Raw genomic sequence first — 24,868 nt, 5'->3', positions numbered from 1 at the left:
TGAGCTCTATAGGGAAACTGAAGTAATAGATGGTATTAGTGATCGTGAAGCTGTTTTTGTGGTAGTTAAAAATAAATGTGATAGAAAGGAAGGTCTTAAAAGTAGGACTGTTAGGCAGTACCATATGGCTGATAAAGCGGGCATGAGGCAGTTTCTAAAAAGTAACTATGATCGGTGGAAAACGGTAAATAAAAATGTAAACAAACTCTGGGATGGGTTTAAAGAAATTGTTGAGGAATGCGAAAACAGGTTTGTACCATTAAGGGTGGTAAGGAATGGTAAAGACCCACCTTATTATAATAGAGAAATAAAGAGACTAAGAAGGAGGTGCAGACTGGAAAGAGAGTTAGAAATGGCTGTGGAAGTAAGGAGAAATTGAAGGAACTTACTAGAAAATTGAATCTAGCAAAGAAGGCAGCTAAGGATAACATGATGGCAAGCATAATTGGCAGTCATACGAATTTTAGTGAAAAATGGAAGGGTATGTATAGGTATTTTAAGGCAGAAACAGGTTCCAAGAAGGACATTCCAGGAATAATTAATGAACAAGGGAAGTGTGTATGTGAGGATCTTCAAAAGGCAGAAGTATTCAGTCAGCAGTATGTAAAGATTGTTGGTTACAAGGAAAATGTTGAGATAGAAGAGGAGACTAAGGCCAAAGAAGTAATAAAATTTACATATGATAACAATGACATTTACAATAAGATACAAAAGTTGAAAACTAGAAAAGCGGCTGGAATTGATCAGATTTCTGGGGATATACTAAAGACAATGGGTTGGGATATAGTACCATATCTGAAGTACTTATTTGATTATTGTTTGGTCGGAGGAGCTATACCAGATGAATGGAGAGTTGCTATAGTAGCCCCTGTGTATAAAGGAAAGGATGATAGACATAAAGCTGAAAATTACAGACCAGTAAGTTTGACATGCATTGTATGTAAGCTTTGGGAAGGCATTCTTTCTGATTATATTAGACATGTTTGTGAAATTAATAACTGGTTCGATAGAAGGCAATTCGGTTTTAGGAAAGGTTTTTCCACTGAAGCTCAACTTGTAGGATTCCAGCAAGATATAGCAGATATCTTGGATTCTGGAGGTCAAATGGACTGTATCGCGATTGACCTGTCTAAAGCATTTGATAGGGTGGATCATGGGAGACTACTGGCAAAAATGAGTGCAATTGGACTAGACAAAAGAGTGACTGAATGGGTTGCTATATTTCTAGAAAATAGATCTCAGAGAATTAGAGTAGGTGAAGCTTTATCTGACCCTGTAATAATTAAGAGGGAAATTCCTCAAGGCAGTATTATTGGACCTTTATGTTTTCTTATATATATATAAATGATATGAGTAAAGGAGTGGAATCGGAGGTAAGACATTTTGCGGATGATGTTATTCTCTATAGAGTGATAAATAAGTTACAAGATTGTGAGCAACTGCAACGTGTCCTCGAAAATGTTGTGAGATGGACAGCAGGCAATGGTATGTTGATAAACAGGGTTAAAAGTCAGGTTGTGAGTTTCACAAATAGGAAAAGTCCTCTCAGTTTTAATTACTGCGTTGATGGGGTGAAAGTTCCTTTTAGGGATCATTGTAAGTATCTAGGTGTTAATATAAGGAAAGATCTTCATTGGGGTAATCACATAAATGGGATTGTAAATAAAGGGTACAGATCTCTGCACATGGTTATGAGGGTGTTTAGGGGTTGTAGTAAGGATGTAAAGGAGAGTGCATATAAGTCTCTGGTAAGACCCCAACTAGAGTATGGTTCCAGTGTATGGGACCCTCACCAGGATTACCTGATTCAAGAACTGGAAAAAAATCCAAAGAAAAGCAGCTCGATTTGTTCTGGGTGATTTCCGACAAAAGAGTAGCGTTACAAAAATGTTGCAATGTTTGGGTTGGGAAGAATTGAAAGAAGAAGAGCTGCTCGACTAAGTGGTATGTTCCGAGCTGTCAGCGGAGAGATGGCGTGGAATGACATTAGTAGACGAATAAGTTTGAATGGCGTTTATAAAAGTAGGAAAGATCACAATATGAAGATAAAGTTGGAATTCAAGAGGACAAACTGGGGCAAATATTCATTTATAGGAAGGGTACTTAGGGATTGGATTAACTTACCAAGGGAGATGTTCAATAAATTTCCAATTTCTTTGAAATCATTTAGGAAAAGGCTAGGAAAGCAACAGATAGGGAATCTGCCACCTGGGCGACTGCCCTAAATGCAGATCAGTATTGATTGATTGATTGATTGATTGATTGATTGATTGATTGATTGATTGATTGATTGACAGGAAAGGGCCACTTACACGTGGCACACCCTGCCGCACAAGTCGTGTAAAAATCTCTTTGAACATACATCTTCTTCATAGTCCATTTCTTCATAGGCCTAAATATGTAATAATTTTTAATAAGAAAGCTTCATACAATAATTTGCTTTGCATAAACACTTCAGTTCTTTAAATGTTTTTGTTTACCGAAAATGATGACAAGACAAAAATGTACACAATAAGGACTTCTGTTGCTTGAGTGATTTCTGTTCATTGCTGTCCAACAACGGCCACAAGATATGTTATATTTCAAAGACAGGTGATATATGAAGGAAGTTCAGGACTATAAAAACTTGCACAGGTACATAGTGAACTAGGGTAAAGTTCATGCTCCATAATTTATAAATAAGAGAATTGAAGTTTGAGTTAGGATTGACACTTTATCAGTTATTATTGAAATAATTCTTGATGTGGGGCTTTTTATTTAGTCACAAATTAAGGCCATACTGACCGGGCGAGTTGGCCGTGCGGTTAGGAGCACACAGCTGTGAGCTCGCATCCGGGAGAGAGGGGGTTTGAACCCCACTATCGGCATCCCTGAAGATGGTTTTTTGTGGTTTCCCATTTTCACACCAGGAAATGCTGGAGCTGTACCTTAATTAAGACTACGGCCGCTTCTTTCCCATTCCTAGGCCTTTCCTGTCCCATCGTCGCCATAAGACCTATCTGTGTCAGTGCGAATAAAGCAACTAGCAAAGGAAAAAAAAAAAAAGTCGTACTGGTAAATGTTATGATGAAAAAGAAAGAGCCCTAATGAATAATTTACAAATTTGCAAGAAGAAGAAGAAGAAGAAGAAGAAGAATTTGAGCAGAAATAAAAATTGAACAGTTACAGCTTTACCGGATTTAGGTTACTTGATGTGTATCAAGTTGCTGTAAGCCTGACACTGACTGTTGCTGGATGTGGTACAAGTTCAGAGAAGAGGTTGGAGGGGAAGCGGGGACTGTACTTGTAGGGTGGATAGGAATGTGTCTGGCATGAGCTGAAGAGGGGAGTTTGTCTGTTTGGTTGATGGGAATATTCACATTTTTGGTGTTCTTAAAGAGCCTTTTAATTATATCTTCTATTAGTATATTGACGTTTTCAGATAGCTTATTCAAATTTCCGACAGGGTTGTATCTTTGATCCATATATTCAAAAGAAATCTTTTATTGGTTAGATGGAGGATAGATATGTCTTTTTTTATTGTAGAAAAAGAATGCTGGTTGCTGAAGGCTGAACATCTGTTCAGTTGTTCTGCTTTTACACGTTCCTGACACTGCGTGTGAAAATTCTGGCCAGTCACTTAACATTGAATACGTCTTAGCTTGTATACGCCTGATTAATTAATTAATTCATTCATTTTATCTTTGACACATTGGTAATTGAAAACCATTCTAGATGTGTAATTGGTAGTTTTAAAAGCTATGTTGATATGTTTTTTAAATATTCGTAACTTGTCAATTTTGCATAGTTAAGTGAACAAGACATACTTACTTTGTTTCTTATGCTCTCGGGTTAGGGTGGGTCATGGTTTATTCTTCACTTTATGAATGATTTTTTCTACAAAATTTCTGTTGTTGTTGAGTCATCAGTCCTTAAACTGGTTTAATGCAGCGCTCCATGCCACCCTACCCTTTGCTAACTTTTTCATTGACAGTACGGGCCAAATATGAAGTTCACAACTTGTAATAAAAAGATGTATGTTAATACTAGTGCTGAATCTCGTGATAATATTACAGAATTGTTGTTATCTTAAGATTTATGATTCACTTAGCCAACTTGCCCTGTATAATATTATATTTTATTGAATTATTTGTATACTTTTAAATTTAAAATCCTCTTTTGGAAGGACAAGGAATCGACGCTCCTTGGTATCTTCTATATGTCTTTTAAGTTTCTAGATTACATGTAATGGAGAGGGGAACATATTTTTCTGGGCCCTCTTAAAACTGATCATCCCACTGTTTAATTTCAGTTTGTAAGATCAGCAGACAGTGAGAAGAGAGCGCGCCTGCTTCAGTTCGTCACAGGAACATGTCGAGTTCCAGTTGGGGGATTTGCAGAGCTGATGGGTAGGTTTAAAAATATTTATACTGAGTTTTCATATATTTAAATTTTTAATTTTTGATTTATAATGTCCTGTATTCTTTTTAGGGAGCAATGGACCCCAGAGGTTTTGTATAGAGAAAGTAGGAAAAGACACATGGCTGCCGAGATCCCACACCTGTTTCAACCGATTAGATCTCCCTCCTTACAAGAGCTACGATCAGTTAGTTGAGAAGCTTAATTATGCCATTGAGGAAACTGAAGGCTTTGGTCAAGAGTAATGCGAGTGTGCATTGGTTCTGTGTTCAAAACTACTCACAGGGGATGGTACAGAAATATGTGTTTTAGCACAATGCCATGAGTGTTTGTTTTCAACCCATCCTAATGCAGGAAAGAAGAAGAAAATATGTACCTGTTTGTTTTGTGTATATAGGAATTTATATCATTCAGAATTATTTCATTGCTTTCTGTTTTTATCATCAAGAACAACTCATTACATCATTGTCTTTTTAGTTATATATAGAAAGACATTTCATTGTCTTTTTATTGCACTAAAATAAGGAGACATGAATTTGGCTTGTTTTACTGATGTATCGTACATCATGCTCAAGGAATTAACTAATGTGTATTATGTATGTGTGGAGGGGAAACAGAATGTTTCAAATCAAGTGGTATGAAATTTTACCTCGTGTGTTGGCTGGAGACATTTGTGATTGGTATGAATGTTTGAGTATTCAATTCTTTTATTACTTTTGGTTGTTTAATTATTGTTAATACAGTACTACTTAAGCTTTGAAATTCCCTAAGATAGACAGGGGGAACAAAGGCAGACTTTTTCTCCATGAAATTGCTGTTGTGTGTGAAGAAACTCTTCCTGGCAAGAGTGTGTTCATTTCCATGATTGAAGGGAGGCAGAATATACTGATATTGTAATGTAGATGTAGATGTGCTTCCACAGTCTCAAATTTCTACATAACTATTTTGATTGAAACATATATTTCATTAGTATGAAAACTCTTTATAAAATTTTAGCTACTAATACTTAATTGAAGAAAAATGCAGTGAAATTGGGAGCAAACTCATTCATTAAATTGAAAATATCAGTGACAATAAGAGCTGTTACACAATTCCAAATGTTGTTTTGAACCTTGTGCATATTGTGTTGGAATTTAGGCTTTCAGTGATTCTGAGTGTTCTACTGTACAACACTGTACTGGATGTTGTATAGATCCTGTTACACCAATCTAAGGAAGCTAGGTAGTTTCTTAAAGAGAAACGTCAGTGACATACGAAAAGAAAATCTCCTTATTATATTGAGAAGTTATGTTGCTTTGAAGTAGCCCATCTTTTCCAAAAAATGTGCAGTAAATGTGTGTCAAAATTTCATTTGTTACTTTCTATTTGAGCTAGAGAATTGAACATGGTATTGTTATAAACCTCTTTTAAACTTCTTTTACTTGATTCAAAAACTGGAAAAAAAAGTCCAAAGAAAAGCAGCTCAATTTGTTTCTGGGTGATTTCCAACAAAAGAGTAGCGTTACAAAAATGTTGCCAAGTTTGAGCTGAGAAGACTTGGGAGAAAGGAGATTTGCTACTCGACTAAGTGGTATGTACCAATATAAATGGTCCATTATTGGACTATGGAAATCAACATCTATATCATAAGTGGTATGTTCCGAACTTTAAAGTAGAAAGGATCGTAATATGAAGATAAAGCTGGAACTCAAGAGGACAAACTTGGGCAAATATTTGTGTATAGGAAGGCGAGTTAGGGATTGGAATAACTCACCAAGGGAGATGTTCAATAAATTTTCAATTTCTTTGCAATCATTTAAGAAAAGGGTAGGAAAACAGTGGATAGGGATTCTGCCACCTGGGCGACTGCCCTAAATGCAGATCAGTAGTGATTGATTGATTGATTGATTGATTGATTGATTGATTGATTGATTGATTGATTGATTGATTGATTGATTGATTGATTGATTGATTGATGTTTAAGTCTTTCATGTGATCCACAACATTGCTGGGATTTCTTATAATTCTCTCAAAGTTTACTCCCAATTTTGATATTTTCTGAAAATTTTGAAAATTTCATAGTAATCTTAATAAATTTCTAAAGTTTTATCATGGAATCATGATTTGTTCATGCTCTGTAACTTTGGAATGTTTGTTGCTCTGGGAAGGGAATGAGCTCTATTTACTACTTTTTTCATTTCTTAAATTTATCTTCACTTGTAATTTGCTTTGATGTCCTCAATGCACATTTAGATTACAACAGTATATATGAACAAGGAGTTTATGTTCTGCTTGCTCCTAATTCTGTAAGAAAGCTCTCAAGTCATTGTTGCTTGATGATTTGCAAATAGCTTCATTGATCTTGTAGATTCCCTGCCACTTTGTTGGGGTTGTTGGATTCACGGACAAGTCCACAGCTACAATTCACCCATGTGTGGTGTATTACAAGGAGGAACAGACTATGTTATTTCAGACCTCCTTGAACACTCACACCAGACAAAATTCAGAAATGTCTTGACAGCTGCATTTGAAATTGAAAGCAATCCGAACAAATGGTTATTTCTCGCATGCGCCAGCTATACAAACTAAGATTTTTTTAAAGTTTATGCTGTCATTAAGATGATTTTGTTCTGTATGCAGAGTAGCGTTTTCTGGCACAGACATTAGCTGCATCATCTATTTGTAAATCATATTCCCAGTAGCTTTAAGAACAGTAGTATCTGTAAAAGATAGATCGCTTCTGAATCTCAGTTACAGTTCTTGAACTAACCCTCTCCTATGCATTGAAACAGCACCTACACCATGAAAAGTTGCCATTTACAATCATTGGAGCATATACAGTATACCAATGGTGGCAGCTTGGATTTGTTTTGGAGAACATTGATGGAGAAAAATTAAAATTCTTTCATCCAGGTAATCAGTCATACTCCGGAAGAGAGATATTTTTTAAATCCCTACAGTATATTGTGTACAGTAAACTTGACAAATCCAAAAGGCCAATTAAAACATCACTTGTGATGAGGAAACCTGCAACAATATTTCTGATTGAAAAACATACAACACCATGAAGTCGGCCACTTCGTACTCACCAAGTAGCAATGACTTGCAAGTAAACTCTTACAATATTTTTAAAAGAAATGAATATAAAACATACATCTTCATTATACTGGGCAAGTTAGCCTTGCGGTTAGGGGCGCGCAGCTGTGAGCTTGCATCCGGAAGATAAGGCCACGGCTGCTTCCTTCCCACTCCTAGCTCTTTCCTGCTCCATCGCTGCCATAAGACCTATCTGTGTCGGTGCAACGTAAAACAAGTTGTGTGTGTATGTGTAATATATACAGAGTCTTGGCGGAGGTATTTTCATATCATACTCATTGCACCTATTTTCAAGTTAAAGACATTAGACCAGCGCCTCTCAGGGTGCATGCACTGTGCACGGTGCAAAAGACGACTTTGCTTAGTTGACTAGAGTGCAGACCCCCACTCCTCGATTTGGAGCAATAGTGCAGTCTCTCTTTGTCCCCATGCCTATCTCGCTCGCTCCTCCTGTCTCCCTCTTCCTCACTTTCTCCGTAGCGCTCCAAATCTGAGCTGAGTTGAGCCGAACTTAGCTGAGTAGCCCAGAGACGAAGCGTTGGTCCGAATCGAGCGGGACTGATGCACAGTGCACGGAACTCTTGCGCCTCGATTTGCACGCATGAGATTTTGGGCGTTTGAGAGGCCCTGCATTATACTGTAGGCTTTCAGAACAATCTGCTGTCAGCATAGGCCAGGCTGCTTACTTTCACCTAACTGAATACCTTTCTTTAGATGATGTATATAAACTATGAACAACAAAGGCACGTTGTACCAAGAACTCATATTGGAAGTTGTAATATAAAAATGAATGAAGACATCAGAAGCACTGTTGTACAAAGGCAAATTAAAAATGAGACAAGCCTAAATATAGAATGAAGTTCTCAGCACGAAAGAGTGAAGTGCTAGTAACGACACGAAACAAGAACAGAACATATAATGGTATGACGTTAGGAGGGGAGCAGTTAAAAAGCGCAGGAAAGTGTAATTGAAGAAAATGGTGGAAACAGGATGGAAAACAATGAAAGAGGAAGGTGTGCAAATGGATTCTTTAAGAGAGTGGGAGAATTTATATGGAACAAGGATGTACCACAGAGATTTAAAGGAATTATCTATGAGATTTTTGTACCAGTTTTGATGTATGGATCAGAAACGTGGCTGATGAAGCAGCGGGATAAAAGTAGAATACAAGCCGTGGAAATGACGTTTCAGAGGTGTCGAGTAGGTTTAACAAGAATGGACAAAAGTAAGAAATGAGAGAGTTTGGGAGATGATAAATGAGGTACCCCTGCAGGAAAAGATAGAAAAATCAAGGCTGCAGTGGTATGGACATGTTAAGAGAGAGGAGAGGATACCAAGAAAGATGTTAGAAATGGAGTTGAAAGGAAGGAGACCTGCCAAGTGACAGATGGCTGAAAGGTGTAAAGAAGAGGAGGGAACTGGAAGACAGTGAGAGAAGAGAATTGGTGGGTGGAGAGGCTTATGTTCCAAGCAGACGCAGCCTGTGCTTGAAAACTGCTCCAGATGATGATGACAAACCTAAACAGGTCTTGTTTTTTCCTCAGACAACAAATATTCCAAAGATATTCTTGTAGTTCCCAAGATAAAAGTTTCAGAATTTATTAGCAACAGTATGAACCGTTTCTGAAATGTCTTTAATTTTCAACATATGGCTTTTCGAGAAAATCAAAATGTTGACTTGATTAATAAAAGAATATGCATTATAAGAAATCTCTGTTGTGTTCTATACCGCTATGGAACTCCCTAATGAGGCGTGGTAGCTAAGTGGCATCTCACCAAGGTGACTGTGGTTTGAATCTTGGCCAGTACTTGTAAAAATTACATCCCCGCAGAACAGGTTCCACGTCAGACAAGGAGTTCTCATATCAACAGCCATGTAAAACTAGCTAATGATTTTCTTGCCTAACTCTATTAGGCATGTATAAAATGGATTTTTTAAACTTGCAGTTCACTCGTCTTTGGAAAAAGTTATTGGCAACTTTAAACCATACTGAGATTAATGAATTTCCTTTTTACTCAATATACTAAAATTCATTACAGTCTGAGATGGTGCAGCAGCTTTGCCTCTTTAGAGGACATAGAAAAGCATCAGTTACATACAAAATGCGTACTATTTTACAAGTATTGTTACTTTTTCTGTCGTACTATGTAATATAAACACCTAAAAAACTTTGGCTTGCAAGGGAAACATTGAAAGTAAAATTGAGAACCACTGAAATATTTTTAAAGCAGGTGTGGAACACATCAGCGACTCATTTTAGAGGTCATTAAAGTAAACTCGTGTCCTCATCCCGAGGTGAGCAACTCTTTAGAGGTGCACCTCCAGTGGTGCATACCAGCCCTCGTGCCATTCTTAAATTTCTGGCAGTACCAGGAATCGAACCCGGGCCCCCTAGGACAACAGCTAATAACACTAACCGTTATGCTACGGAGGCATTAAAGCTTAGTTCATATCTTTGAACAGTGGATTCTGGCAACATATCAAGCTGATGATATAGATGTTGATTCCCATATATTGGTATTGATATTATATTATATTATATTATATTATATTATATTATATTATATTATATTATATTATATTATATTATAGTATATCAAGCTGAGTTGAACAATTGAAGATGCAAGTAAACACAAAGGAATTAGGACTTGCCAACAGAAGTGCACATAGTTATGCCGGGAAGTTTCACAAAACACAAGAAAGCATCCTTCAGAAAGGACATGTTACGGCAGCAGAGCTGCCAGAGTGAATCAAGCAGGTTATTGTCACTGGTAATAATAATTATGTATGGAAAAATATTATGTTCCTAAAAATGATCTAAATGATTGCACTCTAACAGCTGGATGAATAGGCTGGAGAACAAAAGTACGAAGTTTATCAGCTATATGAATGGAAAAGGTCCCTTGTTCTCCCGGAGAGCAAACAGAACACTGGAACCCAAAGAAAGGTTGCTTCTTCGGCTGTCTAATGTTGAGTCTTTGGTTCATTTTTTTTATAAATCATGTGCATATTAAGGTTCTTTTGAACTACATAATGATTTTGAGGTGTATATTCTTACTGTACAGCAAAACATTGTCATATGCTTGTATATTGTTTCTTACACTGGTTGAAAGTCTGCAGCAGAGTTTGATTCTGTTTCATTTTGTACGCTATGTAATATAGTAATAGAGTAAGTTGCTAATTTCATGAAATATTCCCTTTTAAAAGTTAATGCAGTTGACGTCCTCTTAACTGACCAGTGTGGTGAATAATGTTTCCAGATTCCTCACACATTGCATAGGCAAAATGCAACTTGTTTCATGTTACTTATCGCTTGCAATAACGGATGCTTTTTTTGCTGATTTATTCAGTGCAGGAAGCAGGTGAACTATTATAGTGATTGCCAGGAAAAGAAAACAGATCGTTTGAACAATCCAGCAAAAACTTAATGTGCTAGAACTTGTAGATAAATGTTAGTCCGTGCAGTTAATTTGTAATTAATTAGGAGTCGAGAAATGAATTCTACAGGACTATTTCATATTATGGCAGTCACGGTTTGTACATACTACACTTATTCTTTCATGTTTAAATAATGTATAATACTGTGGATTACTGTAATTAATATGCTGAGTGTCGCAGTGGACACTGGTATCTAATCTAAATGTTCCTGTTAGGCCACGTCTCAAAATTGGTTACATACAAACTTGTTTACCTGTATACAGCAACCATCAACACCCCTTGCTTATAATTCATGCAACAGGCTCTGTTGTTATATCTGTAGTACCAAGGCAGAACCCAGTGTGTCAGAAAAAATCAAATTTTCGGTTTTAATGCCAGTTTGGTAGAATATGATGGCAAAGCCCGGTGTGATTCTGGTGCCCATAGAATACGCTGTTCCCAAAATAAATATTCCGATATGTTCAGTACAATTGAGTGATTTGTTCCCCGAACTTGCTGAATAAAACTTATTCCTTCTTTTCATTACATTCACATACGTATGCCACTTCAGTTTAGAGGTCATTGAAATACAATAAGAGTTTCAGTGAGCTTGCAAACTTTTCCAAAGCATCTCCTGAAAATAAACTTCATTAAGTTATCGGGTTCTGTAATATCAGTATACTGTAGTTGGTCCATTATTGGACAATTTTCCAGCTAACTTATTCCTGGTTGTCAGCATTTTGCCCCAGTATGCTAAATTGGGCACATCAGTTGGTTAAATAATAGCACACTTACCAAGACGCATGGCTAGTGCATACCATGGAGGCCACTGTGTAGGCTGCTTGGAGCCACCTGCAGTGCCAATGCACTATGAGAGACTTTGCTCATTTTCATAAATTGATGAGCCCAACTTAGCACACTGGGGCAAAACGCTGGCAACGAGGAATAAGTTAGCTGGAAAAGTTATAATGTCCAACAATGGACCAACTATATTGGTATTATAAATTTACTTATTCAGGACAAATATTTCACATTCCCTATGGGAATCAACATATTATGGGGTTGCCTTAGTACTACAGATATATTGTGCATTTGGATACCAGAAAATGTATTTTCTTTTGTTTGCAGCTTGCCTTTCATTTCATTTCATTTCATTTCATTTCATTTCATTTCATTCACTCTCTGACAAATTAGGCAGTGGAACTTAGTAAATATACAAATGCAGGAAATTGTCACAAGGAAGGGGATACCACTACAGCTGTTCAGAATAATCATTTAACTTAGTGGTTGGATGTCAGCATGCAAACTGAACAGAGAGAAGTTGCTGATCATTTAACTTGTCACTTACCTCGCACGTCTTGCTCTGTTCTCTCCTCTTGTTGCGAAGGTCACAAGGACAGCGTGCACATCCTCAGTTAGTGTCCACTTGCCTGACCACCCCGGTTTCAGCGGTCACAAGTTTCCCAACAGACTGCAGTGGACAGTTACTTTCTAGTTAAGTGCCCGGTGGAATATTGCTACAGAAATGCCAGAAGGTAAAGGTAAATTTCAAATTTTTAACTTGGCACTCAACATGTTAAACTTTATAAGCCTAATACATTTCAAAATGTTGTTGAAAACTTGGTGAAATACCTTAAATCAAAGTGTAGTATTATAAATTGCTGCCGGGCTGAGTGGCTCAGACGGTTAAGGCGCTGGCCTTCTGACCCCAACGTGGCAGGTTCGATCCTGGCTCAGTCCGGTGGTATTTGAAGGTGCTCAAATACGTCAGCCTCGTGTCGGTAGATTTACTGGCACGTAAAAGAACTCCCGCGGGACTAAATTCCGGCACCTCGGCGTCTCCGAAGACCGAAAAAGTAGTTAGTGGGACGTAAAGGAAATATTATTTTTTAAAAAAAATTATTATTATAAATTGCTGGATAATCGGTGTAACTGATCAATTCATCCCAAGCTGCCCGGTTAAGAGGGCGACCACTGTAATATCAATTATGTAAACAGAGTGGTGTATAACTGTATTATAATGTATATACTCGAGGATATCCAAAGATAATATGTAGATATGGTATGAACAATTTTGAGAGAAAGTTTCTGTTTTGGCAGGACCTCTTGGCTGTCTATTACTTTTATAATGCAAGGATAATAAACCAATATTTGGTACCTGTGATGCATTTGTAACAAATCACTTTTTTTTTTACAATCCTCTCTACCTTCCAAATGCTACATGCAGTTCTAAGATGAGGATAGTACTTGTATGATTTGTTTGAAATAATCTAACAAAAAGCCTTTATTTTTATGAAATATATATGTGATTTTGTGTATACAGTTCATTAAGTCTGTTCACACAAATAAATGATCATTCTATAAGTTCATGGGTAAAATAATGCTAGTTTTCACATTGATTGTGTAAGTTGCAGTCTGTTTCAGATTATATATGCCGTTGACAATAGGGGCCATAACTGAATGTGTAAAACAGTCTTGTGCATGCTAATTTAAGAAGTATGTAAGATGGAATGTGCAAACTTGTCTTTACCTTTGTTTTTTTCCTTTTTTTGAAATTGATATATTTGCTTAGGAAATCATCTCTGTTGTATAGTTTTTTTTTTTAATACTTAAATACCTATACCATATATAAGTGAATAATCTGCACACCGTAATTTTGGGAGGGGAAGTCCCAAAAACGTATAAAAATTAACCTTAATTTGTATTTTATTTAGAGGAAATGAATCCTACATAAAATATCAATTTGTTTTGAAACAACGCACCTTACTCTTTGTACTTTGGTGCAGCAGGAAGCAGGATTCCACAAAAACAAAAAACATGCAGCTTTAAGCCGGTACTTTCGATGTCCGGATGCTTCATTTCTTTACCGCAAATCATCCAGCGATTTACTATTTGTTTCGCTGATATTGTATTTTCTTCCTGCTATTTGCATCTTCAGTAACACTAAGTCTAAGAATACCTAATAGCACTTGCAGCAAAACTTCACATGTGCGGCACCTTATCTCGAATAATTCATGTATGACAAACTTTGTACAGAGTATTCTTGTATGTACATTATTTGTGCTGTATTGATCATATTTTTAAGAGATAAAATTTCCAACTGTTGGTATCTGTTATTAGTGTATGCGGTGTACTGATGAACAGAAGAAAATCGGGTGACAATTTTTGTAAGCAGGTGCAAGATTTGGTTAATGTTGTTACTAAAGAAGCATTTTTAAGTTTTGATAAAATAATTTATCTTTCTTTTCTTCTTCGTTTCTAGCCTATTTCAATCCATAGCTGGATATAGGCCTCTTCCATATGCTTCCATCGTCTTCGGTCTTGAGCCACTTGGAACCAGCGTGTTCCAGCCAACAGCTTTATGTCATCGAGCCATCTCGTCTGGGGTCTTCCAATACCTCTCTTGTGTTCCCATGGTCTCCAGTGAACAACCCTAGAGGTCCACCTGTTGTAGTCTTGTCGATTTTCACTTATGAGCACGTCATCAGCAAAACGCAGGTGGTTCAAATATAACCCGTTGATCCCAATGAAGGGTTTTGAATACATCTTCCAAGGCAAGGGTAAACAGCTTTGGAGAGATTGTGTCACCTTGTCAAACTCCTTTGCCAACTGCGATTTTATTGGTGATGTGTTCTTCGTCCACTCTGACTACCATTGTTGCTTGATCATAAATGTTTTCCAGGACCTTTATATACCTTGAGTTTATCGTGGCATTTTGAAGTGCCTTCACTAAGTCAAAAGCTTTTTCATAATCAATGAAGGCCAGATGAATCTTGATGTTTTACTCAGTGGTTTTTTCAAGAAGACGACGAATAGTCTGGATGTGTTCAATAGTTGAGAAACCTTTACGAAATCCTGCTTGCTCGGCAGGTTGATAAAAATCCAGTTCTCTTGTGAGGCGGTTGATTACAATTTTAGTCAGGAGCTTGTAAAGGTGTGATAACAAACTTACAGGACGATAGTTCTCTACAATTTTCCTTATCACCTTTCTTGAAGAGAAGTATCACTTGAGCATTTTCCCAATTTTCCTTATCACCTTTCTTGAAGAGAAGTATCACTTGAGCATTTTCCCAATTTTCTGGTATTCTTCCAGAGTTAATATACTTGTTGAGGAGTATTCTCACGGCTTCTAGCAGATCTCTTCCACCTAATTTCAGTATTTCATTCATTATTTTATCCTCCCCAGGGGATTTTTTATTTCTTAGTTGTTTAAGTGGATTTTCAATCTCAGCAGTGTTACTTCGTGTGTATAATTCTGGGCTAGTTGTTCATCACTGGGTGGTTTATTAATGGTTGATGTATACAACTTGTAGTAGAAATCTCTAATAACTTCAGTAATGTTTTGCCTATCTGTGACTATTTCTCCATTTTGGTTCTTAAGTTTTGTAATTTTTGATCTTCCTGTAGACATGTTGTTCTTTAAACTAATGTATCTTGCTGGTATATAACAGCCAGCAAATGATGGAAACAAAGTTCTTAGAGACTGATCATTCTGATTGTGTACTTGCAGAGAGTACCATTCTCAAGAAGAATATATAAAATTTTGTTGTTTTTCATCAGATTGAATTCTTAAGGCTCTTATCAAAATATAATTTTTACATCATGTTTTCTGTTGTTTGGATGTTTTGATGCAGTAGTCCATGCCACCTTCTCCCTGTCTATGTGAATGTGACACCATACATCTGGTCTTGTTTTGGTCTCCCCCTATCATTCTTACCCACTCCAAACCCTCACCCCTTACCCTTCCTTCAGAACCCAACTGAACAAATCTTAGGATTCTCAACATGTGTCCCATTAGTTTATCTTTTCATCTAGTCAAGTTTTGCTGAACCATTCTCTTCTCACCAATTTGATTATCTCGCCAACATTCTTCTTTAACACCACTTTTCAAAGAACTTCATACAAGAGGAGAAACCATCTTATTATGCATAATAATATTATTATCCACTTGTAGAAAAACATTGAGGATGCTGGCTTATGGCATGTATGGTAATATATCTGGATGTACTTCTCTTTGTAAAATTAATATGCAAAGGTATAAATATAGGTCTTGCTTGACCTATTCTTTCTTAGAAGTAAATATATGACTGACTCATTCACAGTTATTTAATTGACGGCATTTAATATTTTTACTTTAAAAGTTGCACCCGCTTAACCCTTTTGATGCCAGGCTGTAATATAGTGGTTCCGCTAAGAATGCCAAGATAATTTTAATGAAAATGTACACACTAAAGAAAAATGTTCTCCTGTTTACATTTTTGGAGATAAATTCCTGTTCTTTTCTCCATAGCACACAGGTGAATAGAGAACATGAGAGTGTGACTGTAATTGCATTATCATCTTCCATATACAGTGCTTATCCAGCCTTACACTATTGGAATTAAATAAACGAGATAACAAACAAGTGACACAAAATGGCAGAGTGTAGGGCTACCACGTGCAAAATATGCAATGCGTTGAAAGAATGCTTTTATAAAACTTCACCGATATGTTATCGATATATTTGGAGAGTAAATGCTTCAGTCTTTCCAGCGGTATTACTTATGCTGCCATCGTGCAACAGAAATTGAAGATACAGGCGAAAGAAAAATGTAGCCATCAGATCGGCCCCCGGCATTTTTAGCAGCAGCTCCCATGGCCAATAGATCGGCTGCCTGGCACTGTAAGAGTTAATCCTCTGGCTTCTCATCATGAGTCCAAATGAAACTGATGTAATCTATACTAGTTAAAATTTTCATACAACTCATTTTCCTTCAATCTATTGACATACCCATTTTCTAGCTCTTCGATGCACACAGTTAGTTAAGTCACAGTTTATGAGAACTTTAATTTATTAGCTACAGGTGTCTCATGCAAACTTGAATTTGTGAAATAAAAAAATGATAAATCTAACTTTTGGATTATTTTGGCATGTCAGTAGTTTTTCATGGTGTGGAAAATTCTGAAACAGTCAGCGATGTGCAATGCTATGAGACATTTACCGCATTCATAATGGCTATTAAAGAAACTATTTAAATTGGTTTATCAGGGTGTCCACCCACATGGAAAACCTGGGAAACAGGGAAATGTCAGGGAATTCGATAAATAACGGGAAAACCTGGAAATGTCAGGGAATTCAGGAAAAATTCTGGAAATTCATTCTTCTGCCAGATAAAATTGACATACCGTATTTATCCATGTAATATAAACACATTTTTCAGTTTTTATAACTTTACTCTAGGGCATGTCTTTTATGCCAGGAATAAATCGTAATGAACATTTAATAAGGTGTGATCTCGAATGTGAAGTAACCAATAATATCAATAGCTATATGATAGATTGATCGAATTTTCAATGTTTTGATCTGCTTGCTTTTGAATATTCTGTGTTGTTGAGGAATGGCGAGCTTGATGAATTTGGCCTATATTGTGTTCTCAATTTTTTCTAATCGCTTAAATGCATGGCTTCCACAACAATATATGCATCTAGACAAAATTCCACAACCCAACGGATGACTGTGTTTGTTTACTGTGTAATGACTTGTGCGATTGTTTACTACCTCGAAAAATGTAAAAACAGACACAAAACACTGACTGAATGCAGAAAAGTGTGAAAAACTTAATACTCATTCAAGTGCTCATAATTATTATTATTATTATTATTATTATTATTATTATTATTATTATTATTATTATTATTATTATTATTAAATGCGCTGACGTAGGTAAGCCTTGTGTAAATGTGTAGTGCATCGTAACACCATTTGGGCTGCGCCACGTTGAGTTTCCAACCTATCTTTCATGTGAGGGGTTCGGAAGTTTTGAGGCACGACTAGTAGTTTGTAATATCATGTGTAATTTTGTGAATACAGAACAAGATTTAAAATAGTGACATCACATTGTAAGATGAAGGTTACCGGGCGAGTTGGCCGTGCGGTTAGAAGCGCGCAGCTGTGAGCTCGCATTCAGGATATAGTGGGTTCGAATCCCACTGTCGGCAGCCCTGAAGATGGTTTTCTGTGGTTTCTCATTTTCACTCCAGGCATATGCTGGGGCTGTGCCTTAATTAAGACCACAGCCGCTTCCTTCCCATTCCTAGGACTTTCCTGTCCCATCGTCGCCATAAAACCTATCTTGTCGGTGCGACGTAAGGATGAAGGTTGTTTGTTGGTTAAGAGGTTGTGAGTTTGTGAAGTATGTTTGGATGTATTCAGTCTTGATCCAGCCAATCCCAAGCTGCCATTCATATCGATTTATATCGGTTGAGTGCAATTTCAAAACCTGGATGACAATTGTATTGTCTACATCACCATGTGGTTAAGCTACCTCACTCCGTGTGTGGTATAGGTTTAATAATGTTCAATGTAGATGGAATTGTATTTACATCCGTGTGTTGGTCAGTATATAGTTAGTCTGTGTATCGTACCTCAGTATAGTTCATGAAAGACAAGTGGCAAGAATGTGACTCAGCAAAAATTGCACCGTGGTCTCGATCAGCCATATAACATCCTTCCTATGCCAGTCATTAGTCACGAACAATTTATTTCTTTTATTCGTATTAATAATGAACCTATTCTTGTTTGTGTCGGATATTGTTAGGAAGTGCATGCACTATCTTAGAAGAATTTGCGAAATTGTTTTCACTTGTGATTCGCGTGTGATTTTTGTAGTACGGTACTTTATTTTACGAGGGCTGTGTGCCGCAGTTATATTGCATCAGCTGTTACTGAAGCAGAAGAGTGCTGGCAGCATAGATAAGGCAATGCTCACAGGTTTTATGAACTGTTAATTTAGAAGAAAGCTGTGCAGAATTTAGGACTATTTAAAAGATTTTTTTACAATATCCTTATCTTTCTTCTTTTTTCAGCTAACAATATCTTCATCAAAGCCAAGGAAAACTTTGTTTAATGTGAGGTGGCTGCTTGATGGTACTTTGAGAACATGGTTGAAACCCATGCCTCAAGACAAATATTCAGCATATTGCGTAATATTGTAATCTGCATAACATGTAAAACATCATTTACTGTTAGCAACATGGGGAAGCAGGCATTAAAAAGTCACATGGGAGGAAAGATGCATGCCAGTAGTGTAAAGTTCAGCCAGTTCTCATCATCCCTTTCAAGTTATTTTAAAAAGGAACATTCGAATAGTGAAGTAACAAGAGACTTAAACTCAGCAGATAAAACCTGGCCGCGCACAAGTTGCCCTCTGCCTGCCACTGCTACCACAACGAACCTTATCACACATGACTCCACTTCTTCTTTCATTAAAGAAGGTTCACCAGAGACGAGACGTCTACAGAATTATCTTTCAAGAGAGGAAGTAACCAAAGCTGAGATTATATGGTGCATGCATACTGTCATGCAACACCATTCTTTACATGCCAGTGAAGCTAGTGTACGTTTGTTTCCAGTAATGTTTCCAGACTCTGAAACAACTTCGAAAGTTCAACTGCACAGAACAAAAGTTGCTATAGAATCACTCATGGTTTAGCTCTCTATTTCCATAAACAAGTTCTTGAGTAAGCGCACACATTTCACCGTTGGGTTTGACGAGTCACTGAATAAAGTTTCTCAGATGGACCAAATGGATCTTGTAGTTCATTGTTCCAATCCTGATACTAATGAAGTATGCACTTCTTATTTTTATTCCATGTTTTTTGGTCTCACTACCTCCTCAGATTTGTTAAATGGTTGTTTTGCAAGCACATCAAGGACTCTATCTAAAAAAAACTTACAAATTTCAATGGATGGTCCAAATGTTAATAAAAAGTTCCTTCAGAATTTTGGTAATTTATTAAATGATGATCTAGATGCTCCTATTTTGTTGAACATTGGATCTTGTGGCTTCCATACTGTGAACAATTCATATAAAATGGCAGTAAAAGAAATCCTAAAAGTTTCAGACAGATCTTCCATTTGCATCACTCCTTTATGAATCTTTTATTGATGATAAATGTCATGACAAGGTTTGTTAAGTCTGAGTTGCTGCAGTCTTCAGAAAATGTCCTAAAACGAATTTAGACAGTAAAGAAAATCTTCTGCCTGCATCTAAAATTGACATCGGTTCTGCTGCTAAAGCAGTACTTCATGGCAATCCTGGATTAAATGATAGAGATATGTTAGTGTTTCACACAGATTGTCTAAGAGGAATGGTAGCTTTATGCAAGAAGTTACTGGAAAGGTCAGCGCTGGCATATCATAGTCATCATCATCTGCAGTTTCCAGCTGTTGGCCGGGTCTGCTCACCGCTGGCATATAGACTGACTAAATTAATTTCTTGTTTCGATCTAAGTGTAGCCAAGTAGCCTCTAAGCAGCAGGCTGCTAAGGATAGCTTTAAATGCCTTTGTTGAAAACAAATGGATCTCGGGTAATGAAGCCGATCATATACAAAAGGGGTTCACTTCTGTTTGTGAGAATGATACTTTGAAAGAAGTGAATTCTTTGACTTCTAAAGATGAGAGGTTAGATCACTTTTGGCTTCGCACTGTTTTTCCAACAGTAAATTTGAAAACAGTAAAGTTGGCTTCATTTCTCAAAATGATACTAATATTGTTTCATGGAAATGCTTCACTTGAACGTGGTTTTCCTTTTAATAAAGAAATTATAGTCGAGAACATGCTACAAGTATCCCTTGTAGCACAAAGAATAATATATGATGGTTTCCCAAACCCTGGTGGAATTGAAAAGGTCTCCATTAATAACATGCTGCATGCTGCAAGGAGTGCTCATGCTTTGTATGTTCAAAATCTAAAGGAGAAATGTGAAGCATTGGAAGTAGAAGATTCGTTGCAAAATAATAATAAGAAGAAGAAGAAGAAGAAGAAGAGAAAGGCCGCTTTGTTGCTGAAAGAATTAGAAGAAAAGAAGCGGAGGGTGATGGCAGAAGCTCGACAGTCGTTGGTGGCTATGAAGAAATTTCTTCGCTGAAGCAGTAATGGTAGTACATTTTAAAAAACACTTAAAGTGAATTTAATTAGACTAAATTAAACTTCCAAGTTTTGAAATTTAATATGCACATTAATTGCTTTTTTTAAAATGTATTTTAATATTACTGATACTTCCTTTATAAGTTTGTTTTTTGTCATTTTGTGTCAGGGAAAGAACTGGTTTTTATGTCTGGAAAACAGGGAAATGTCAGGGAATTTTAAAATCTGGATTTGGTGGACACCCTGTTTATGTTGGGTCCACCTTGTCTCTACACTTTTAATGATTGAAAATTTTTTATTCTATCATACATGTTTCACGAACAATATGCATCAGTAAAGTCAAATCGAGGAATAAAAACCAATACAACACTATCTTTTGTTTTGCCCACAATTTAAAACCTAATTCACCATGTATGTTGGATATTCAGCCTGAAGGTTGGTTTGATCCTCCATAGTTCCACCAACAGGTGTCATAAATAGCCTAGGTGTACTAGGGAAATGAGGAGTGAGGTAGTTTCCCATTGCTTTCCTCACCGAGCCAGAAGTTGCTGTTATATATCAGTCTGCCAAGCCCACTGAAATGCATGCACCAACCAACCCTATGAGCGATATTTTCACACCATTCATAGCGGGGACTGGCTGCATAAGGAATGGTATTACTAGCATCACTCATACCTCAGTCACTTTGATATTGTCAAAGCCAAGGATGAGACTGAGACAGGTCAATGAAAGTAACAAATTTGATATAGCCCATGCCAGAAGACATAGTGGACTGTAAACACTACATCTTGCCAGCAAAGGCATTAATTCACCATATCAATGAATAAACAAACTAGTGAAATATTATGAAAATTACCATTACATAAAATGTTAATATTTTGATGAATTGAATGAAAATACCTAAATAAATTTTAGGTCTTCCTAAATGATCAAACGCTAGCTTATATAATGGGTTCTTTTCTGTACTTTTTCATTTAAACTTGATTCAAAGTAATTTTTTTGAGCAAGATAAATTTCTAAACTTTCTAAAACATTCATGAATTTTCCCTTTTTGGCCAAATGTATTAACTCCATGTCATTAGAAATGTCTGTAAATTTATGATTCTTTTCAATGATATGTTCTGCCTTTGCTGAATATCTTTTATGTTTGACTATATTAACATGTTCTTTGTACCTTATAGCCAAACTTCTTCCAGACTATCCTATGGAAGATAGTGTTATCTCAACGCAGCAATTTACATATTTTTTTGAACTTTTAACTAACTGCTTGTTACCACATTTAAAAAACAAGACATTCGTAAAGATCTACAATAAGGATGGTACACCAGCAAGTTGCTGCCTGGGCTGCAAGATCTGTCTCCGATGCCTTGCTCTCGGAAATACGTGTGGCGTTTTTCCTCATTGCTTTGTAAATGGCATAATGTGTCAGATGCTTACATTATAATGTTCTTTATATTCCTATCATTCTCATTTGAGGTTTGGGCTGCACCGATAGCCTCGGTGCCCTCTTATGGTCTACCTCACCTCGGATAGTCAAAAGTTATACTTTCTATTATCAAGGGGTGTGGGGTTCCGGAGGGAGTTGCCTAAGAAACATTGGAGGTACACAACTAGTCGCAGTAAATGAACTTTTTTTTGTGGTGTTCAGTCCTTTTAGCACTTTTTTTTTTTTTTTTTTTTTTTTTTTGCTATTTGCTTTACGTCGCACCGACACAGATAGGTCTTATGGCGACGGTAGGATAGGCCGAGGAATGGGAAGAAAACGGCCGTGGCCTTAATTAAGGTACAGCCCCAGCATTTGCCTGGTGTGAAAATGGGAAACCACGGAAAACCATCTTCAGGGCTGCCGACAGTGGGATTCGAACCCACAATCTCCCGATTACTGGATACTGGCCGCATTTAAGCGACTACAGCTATCGAGCTCGGTCCTTTTAGCACTAATAGCACCTCCGACAGCAACAATATACTCATCACTATCAGCAATTTCAGATTCACTGTCACCTTTCTCAGATCCGCCACTGACACTAATGTGAAGTTCCTGACTCGCTTCTGTTCAGAATATCTGAAACATCACCGCTAACTAACAACGGGCTTATTGCTCTACTCACCTTCAATGGAGACACATGACTTTTCAAGGTCAAATAATCTATCTCAATCACCATTCTGAGAAAAAGCAGCTCTTCCTCTTTCTGATGGTATATAACATGATACAGGTACTGATTCCCATAGAGAATATGAAATATTTGTCCTGAATGAGTAAATCCATAATTCCAATATAAATGACCCCCAATATATTGGTATCTAGCAAGTCGGTAACATCTCTTGGTGGAAGCACCACAGCTGTTGGGAGCTGTGAGTGTATGCCAATGTTTTACTTCAACTAGGTAACAAAACCAATTTATATGAGTTGAAATAAAGTAGAAGACAACCAACTGTACCAGCTAAAATCTTTGTGTTTCCCGTGTTGTACTTTCCTCCACTGCACCTAATAACACAATCACAATTCTTTATTATTGTTCTTAACCCAGTCCCAATTGTGGAAAATAAATTGTCATTGAGCAGAAAATGCCTGCCACCCACTATGGACGTAGATTTATTGCAAGTTATTTTGATCAAGTGTGCATTGTATTTTACTAAATGATTTGAAAAAGAATACTTTTTTTGAAATACTAATAAAATGTATTTGTATCTTACCTCTTCATGTTAAGTTTGGTATGGATAGTTGAGGTCTTATCAGAGACTGATCTGAACTTCAACTTTGGATTTAAATTTAACTGCCACTAAGAGTGACTTTTATCCTAAATATTAAGCTATTATAAGCTCCTTACGCCATCTCCAGAATAAGGCACTATACTTACAAAATTTTATTTCAATGCAGCAATTTACTTTTTTTTTTTTTTTTTTTAACTTTTAACTAACTGCGTGTTACCACATTTTTAAAAAACAAGACATTCGTAAAGATCTACAATAACGATTGATTATAAGACTTTGTCATAAGAGTACTTATAGGCCTAACTAATGTGTTCTAATTGATAGTCATTTTATTCACAGTATCATCTTATTTACGTATAAGAACAATCAGGATCCTGGTCTATCTTTCTTCCAGGCGTGAGATTTTTAGGCTAATGATGCCCTCAATATGGGTGAAACATGTCCCTATTTCTAATATGTTAAGAACTATTTCTTAAATTTAAATAAAATACTCTTTATGTATTGAACAGGTGGAATTTATAATCTTGTATTATTATTTGCCTTTAAGTACATTTCAATATGGACCATAACATGAGATTTATAACATGTAATGTAAGTGGTATGTTCCGAGCTGTCAGTGGAGAGATGGCGTGGAATGACATCAGTAGACGAATAAGTTTGAGTGGTGCCTTTAAAAGTAGGAAGATCATAATATGAAGCTAAAGTTGGAATTCAAGAGGACAAATGGGGGCAAATATTCGTTTATCAAATCAAATCAAATCAAAATCTCTTTATTTGCAAATGAGGTGTCTACCTCGGTGGCAAATGGTACACTAAAATACATTATTGTCAAGCACTAAATATTAAATTAACAAGAGAAGAAAATTTTTTCTATAATACAATATTATACAATTTACGCTAACTTGTTTTCTATTAAACACACAGCTCATCCTTAATAAATTTATATTGTTTACAAAATTCTAATTATAATATCTCCTGTACTACTTACAAATATAGTCAACTGATATACAGTATGTGGAATTGCTTCAAATGATACTATAAAACTGGTATTACATTAATATTTACATTGCATTTATTTATTTACTTTTTTTTTTTTTTTTTTACCCGTTCTGGATCCTAAGTAGCATAACGACCTGCTGCGTCTTAACCAGAGCCCCTTTTGCCACCACTTTTCAGAGTTCCTGAAGGGCCTTCACAGCTACCGTAGCGGTCCCAGGGCCCTCGAAGTCCCCACTTGTACTTCACCCGTACAGGCAGTCCCCTACTTTGGCTGTCCAAACTCCTTAGACCAGGGGATGGAATGGAATTTATTCACACACATTTTTTTAATTTACAATAACCTGCACCGGTCGAATGC

At 36.7% G+C, this 24,868-nt stretch overlaps 1 protein-coding gene and 1 long non-coding RNA gene across 4 annotated transcripts in view; one reads left to right on the top strand and one right to left on the bottom strand.

Annotated features, from left to right (window-relative positions):
* Nucleotides 1-13,055, top strand: part of Su(dx) (Suppressor of deltex) — a 569,124-nt gene extending 556,069 nt beyond the window's left edge. For all 3 annotated transcript variants that reach the window (XM_067138560.2, XM_067138561.2, XM_067138559.2), the window contains exons 14-15: nt 4,292-4,388; nt 4,471-13,055. In XM_067138560.2, coding sequence (XP_066994661.1) covers nt 4,292-4,388; nt 4,471-4,643 — 270 coding nt within the window. In that variant the 3' untranslated portion in view covers nt 4,644-13,055. The remainder of the gene's footprint in view (nt 1-4,291; nt 4,389-4,470) is intronic.
* On the bottom strand, nt 12,788-16,176 carry LOC137497067 (uncharacterized). Its single transcript, XR_011017631.1, has 2 exons — nt 14,928-16,176; nt 12,788-14,876 (listed from the first exon to the last, which is right to left on the bottom strand). It is a non-coding gene; the product is annotated as an uncharacterized lncRNA (long non-coding RNA).
* Between the last annotated feature and the right edge of the window lie 8,692 nt (nt 16,177-24,868).

This window comes from Anabrus simplex, chromosome 1 (genome assembly GCF_040414725.1).
Source record: "Anabrus simplex isolate iqAnaSimp1 chromosome 1, ASM4041472v1, whole genome shotgun sequence".
In the NCBI taxonomy this organism is placed as follows: Eukaryota; Metazoa; Arthropoda; class Insecta; order Orthoptera; family Tettigoniidae; genus Anabrus; species Anabrus simplex.
Note: the sequence above shows the minus strand (reverse complement) of the source record. Positions and strands in the feature narration are given on the sequence as shown.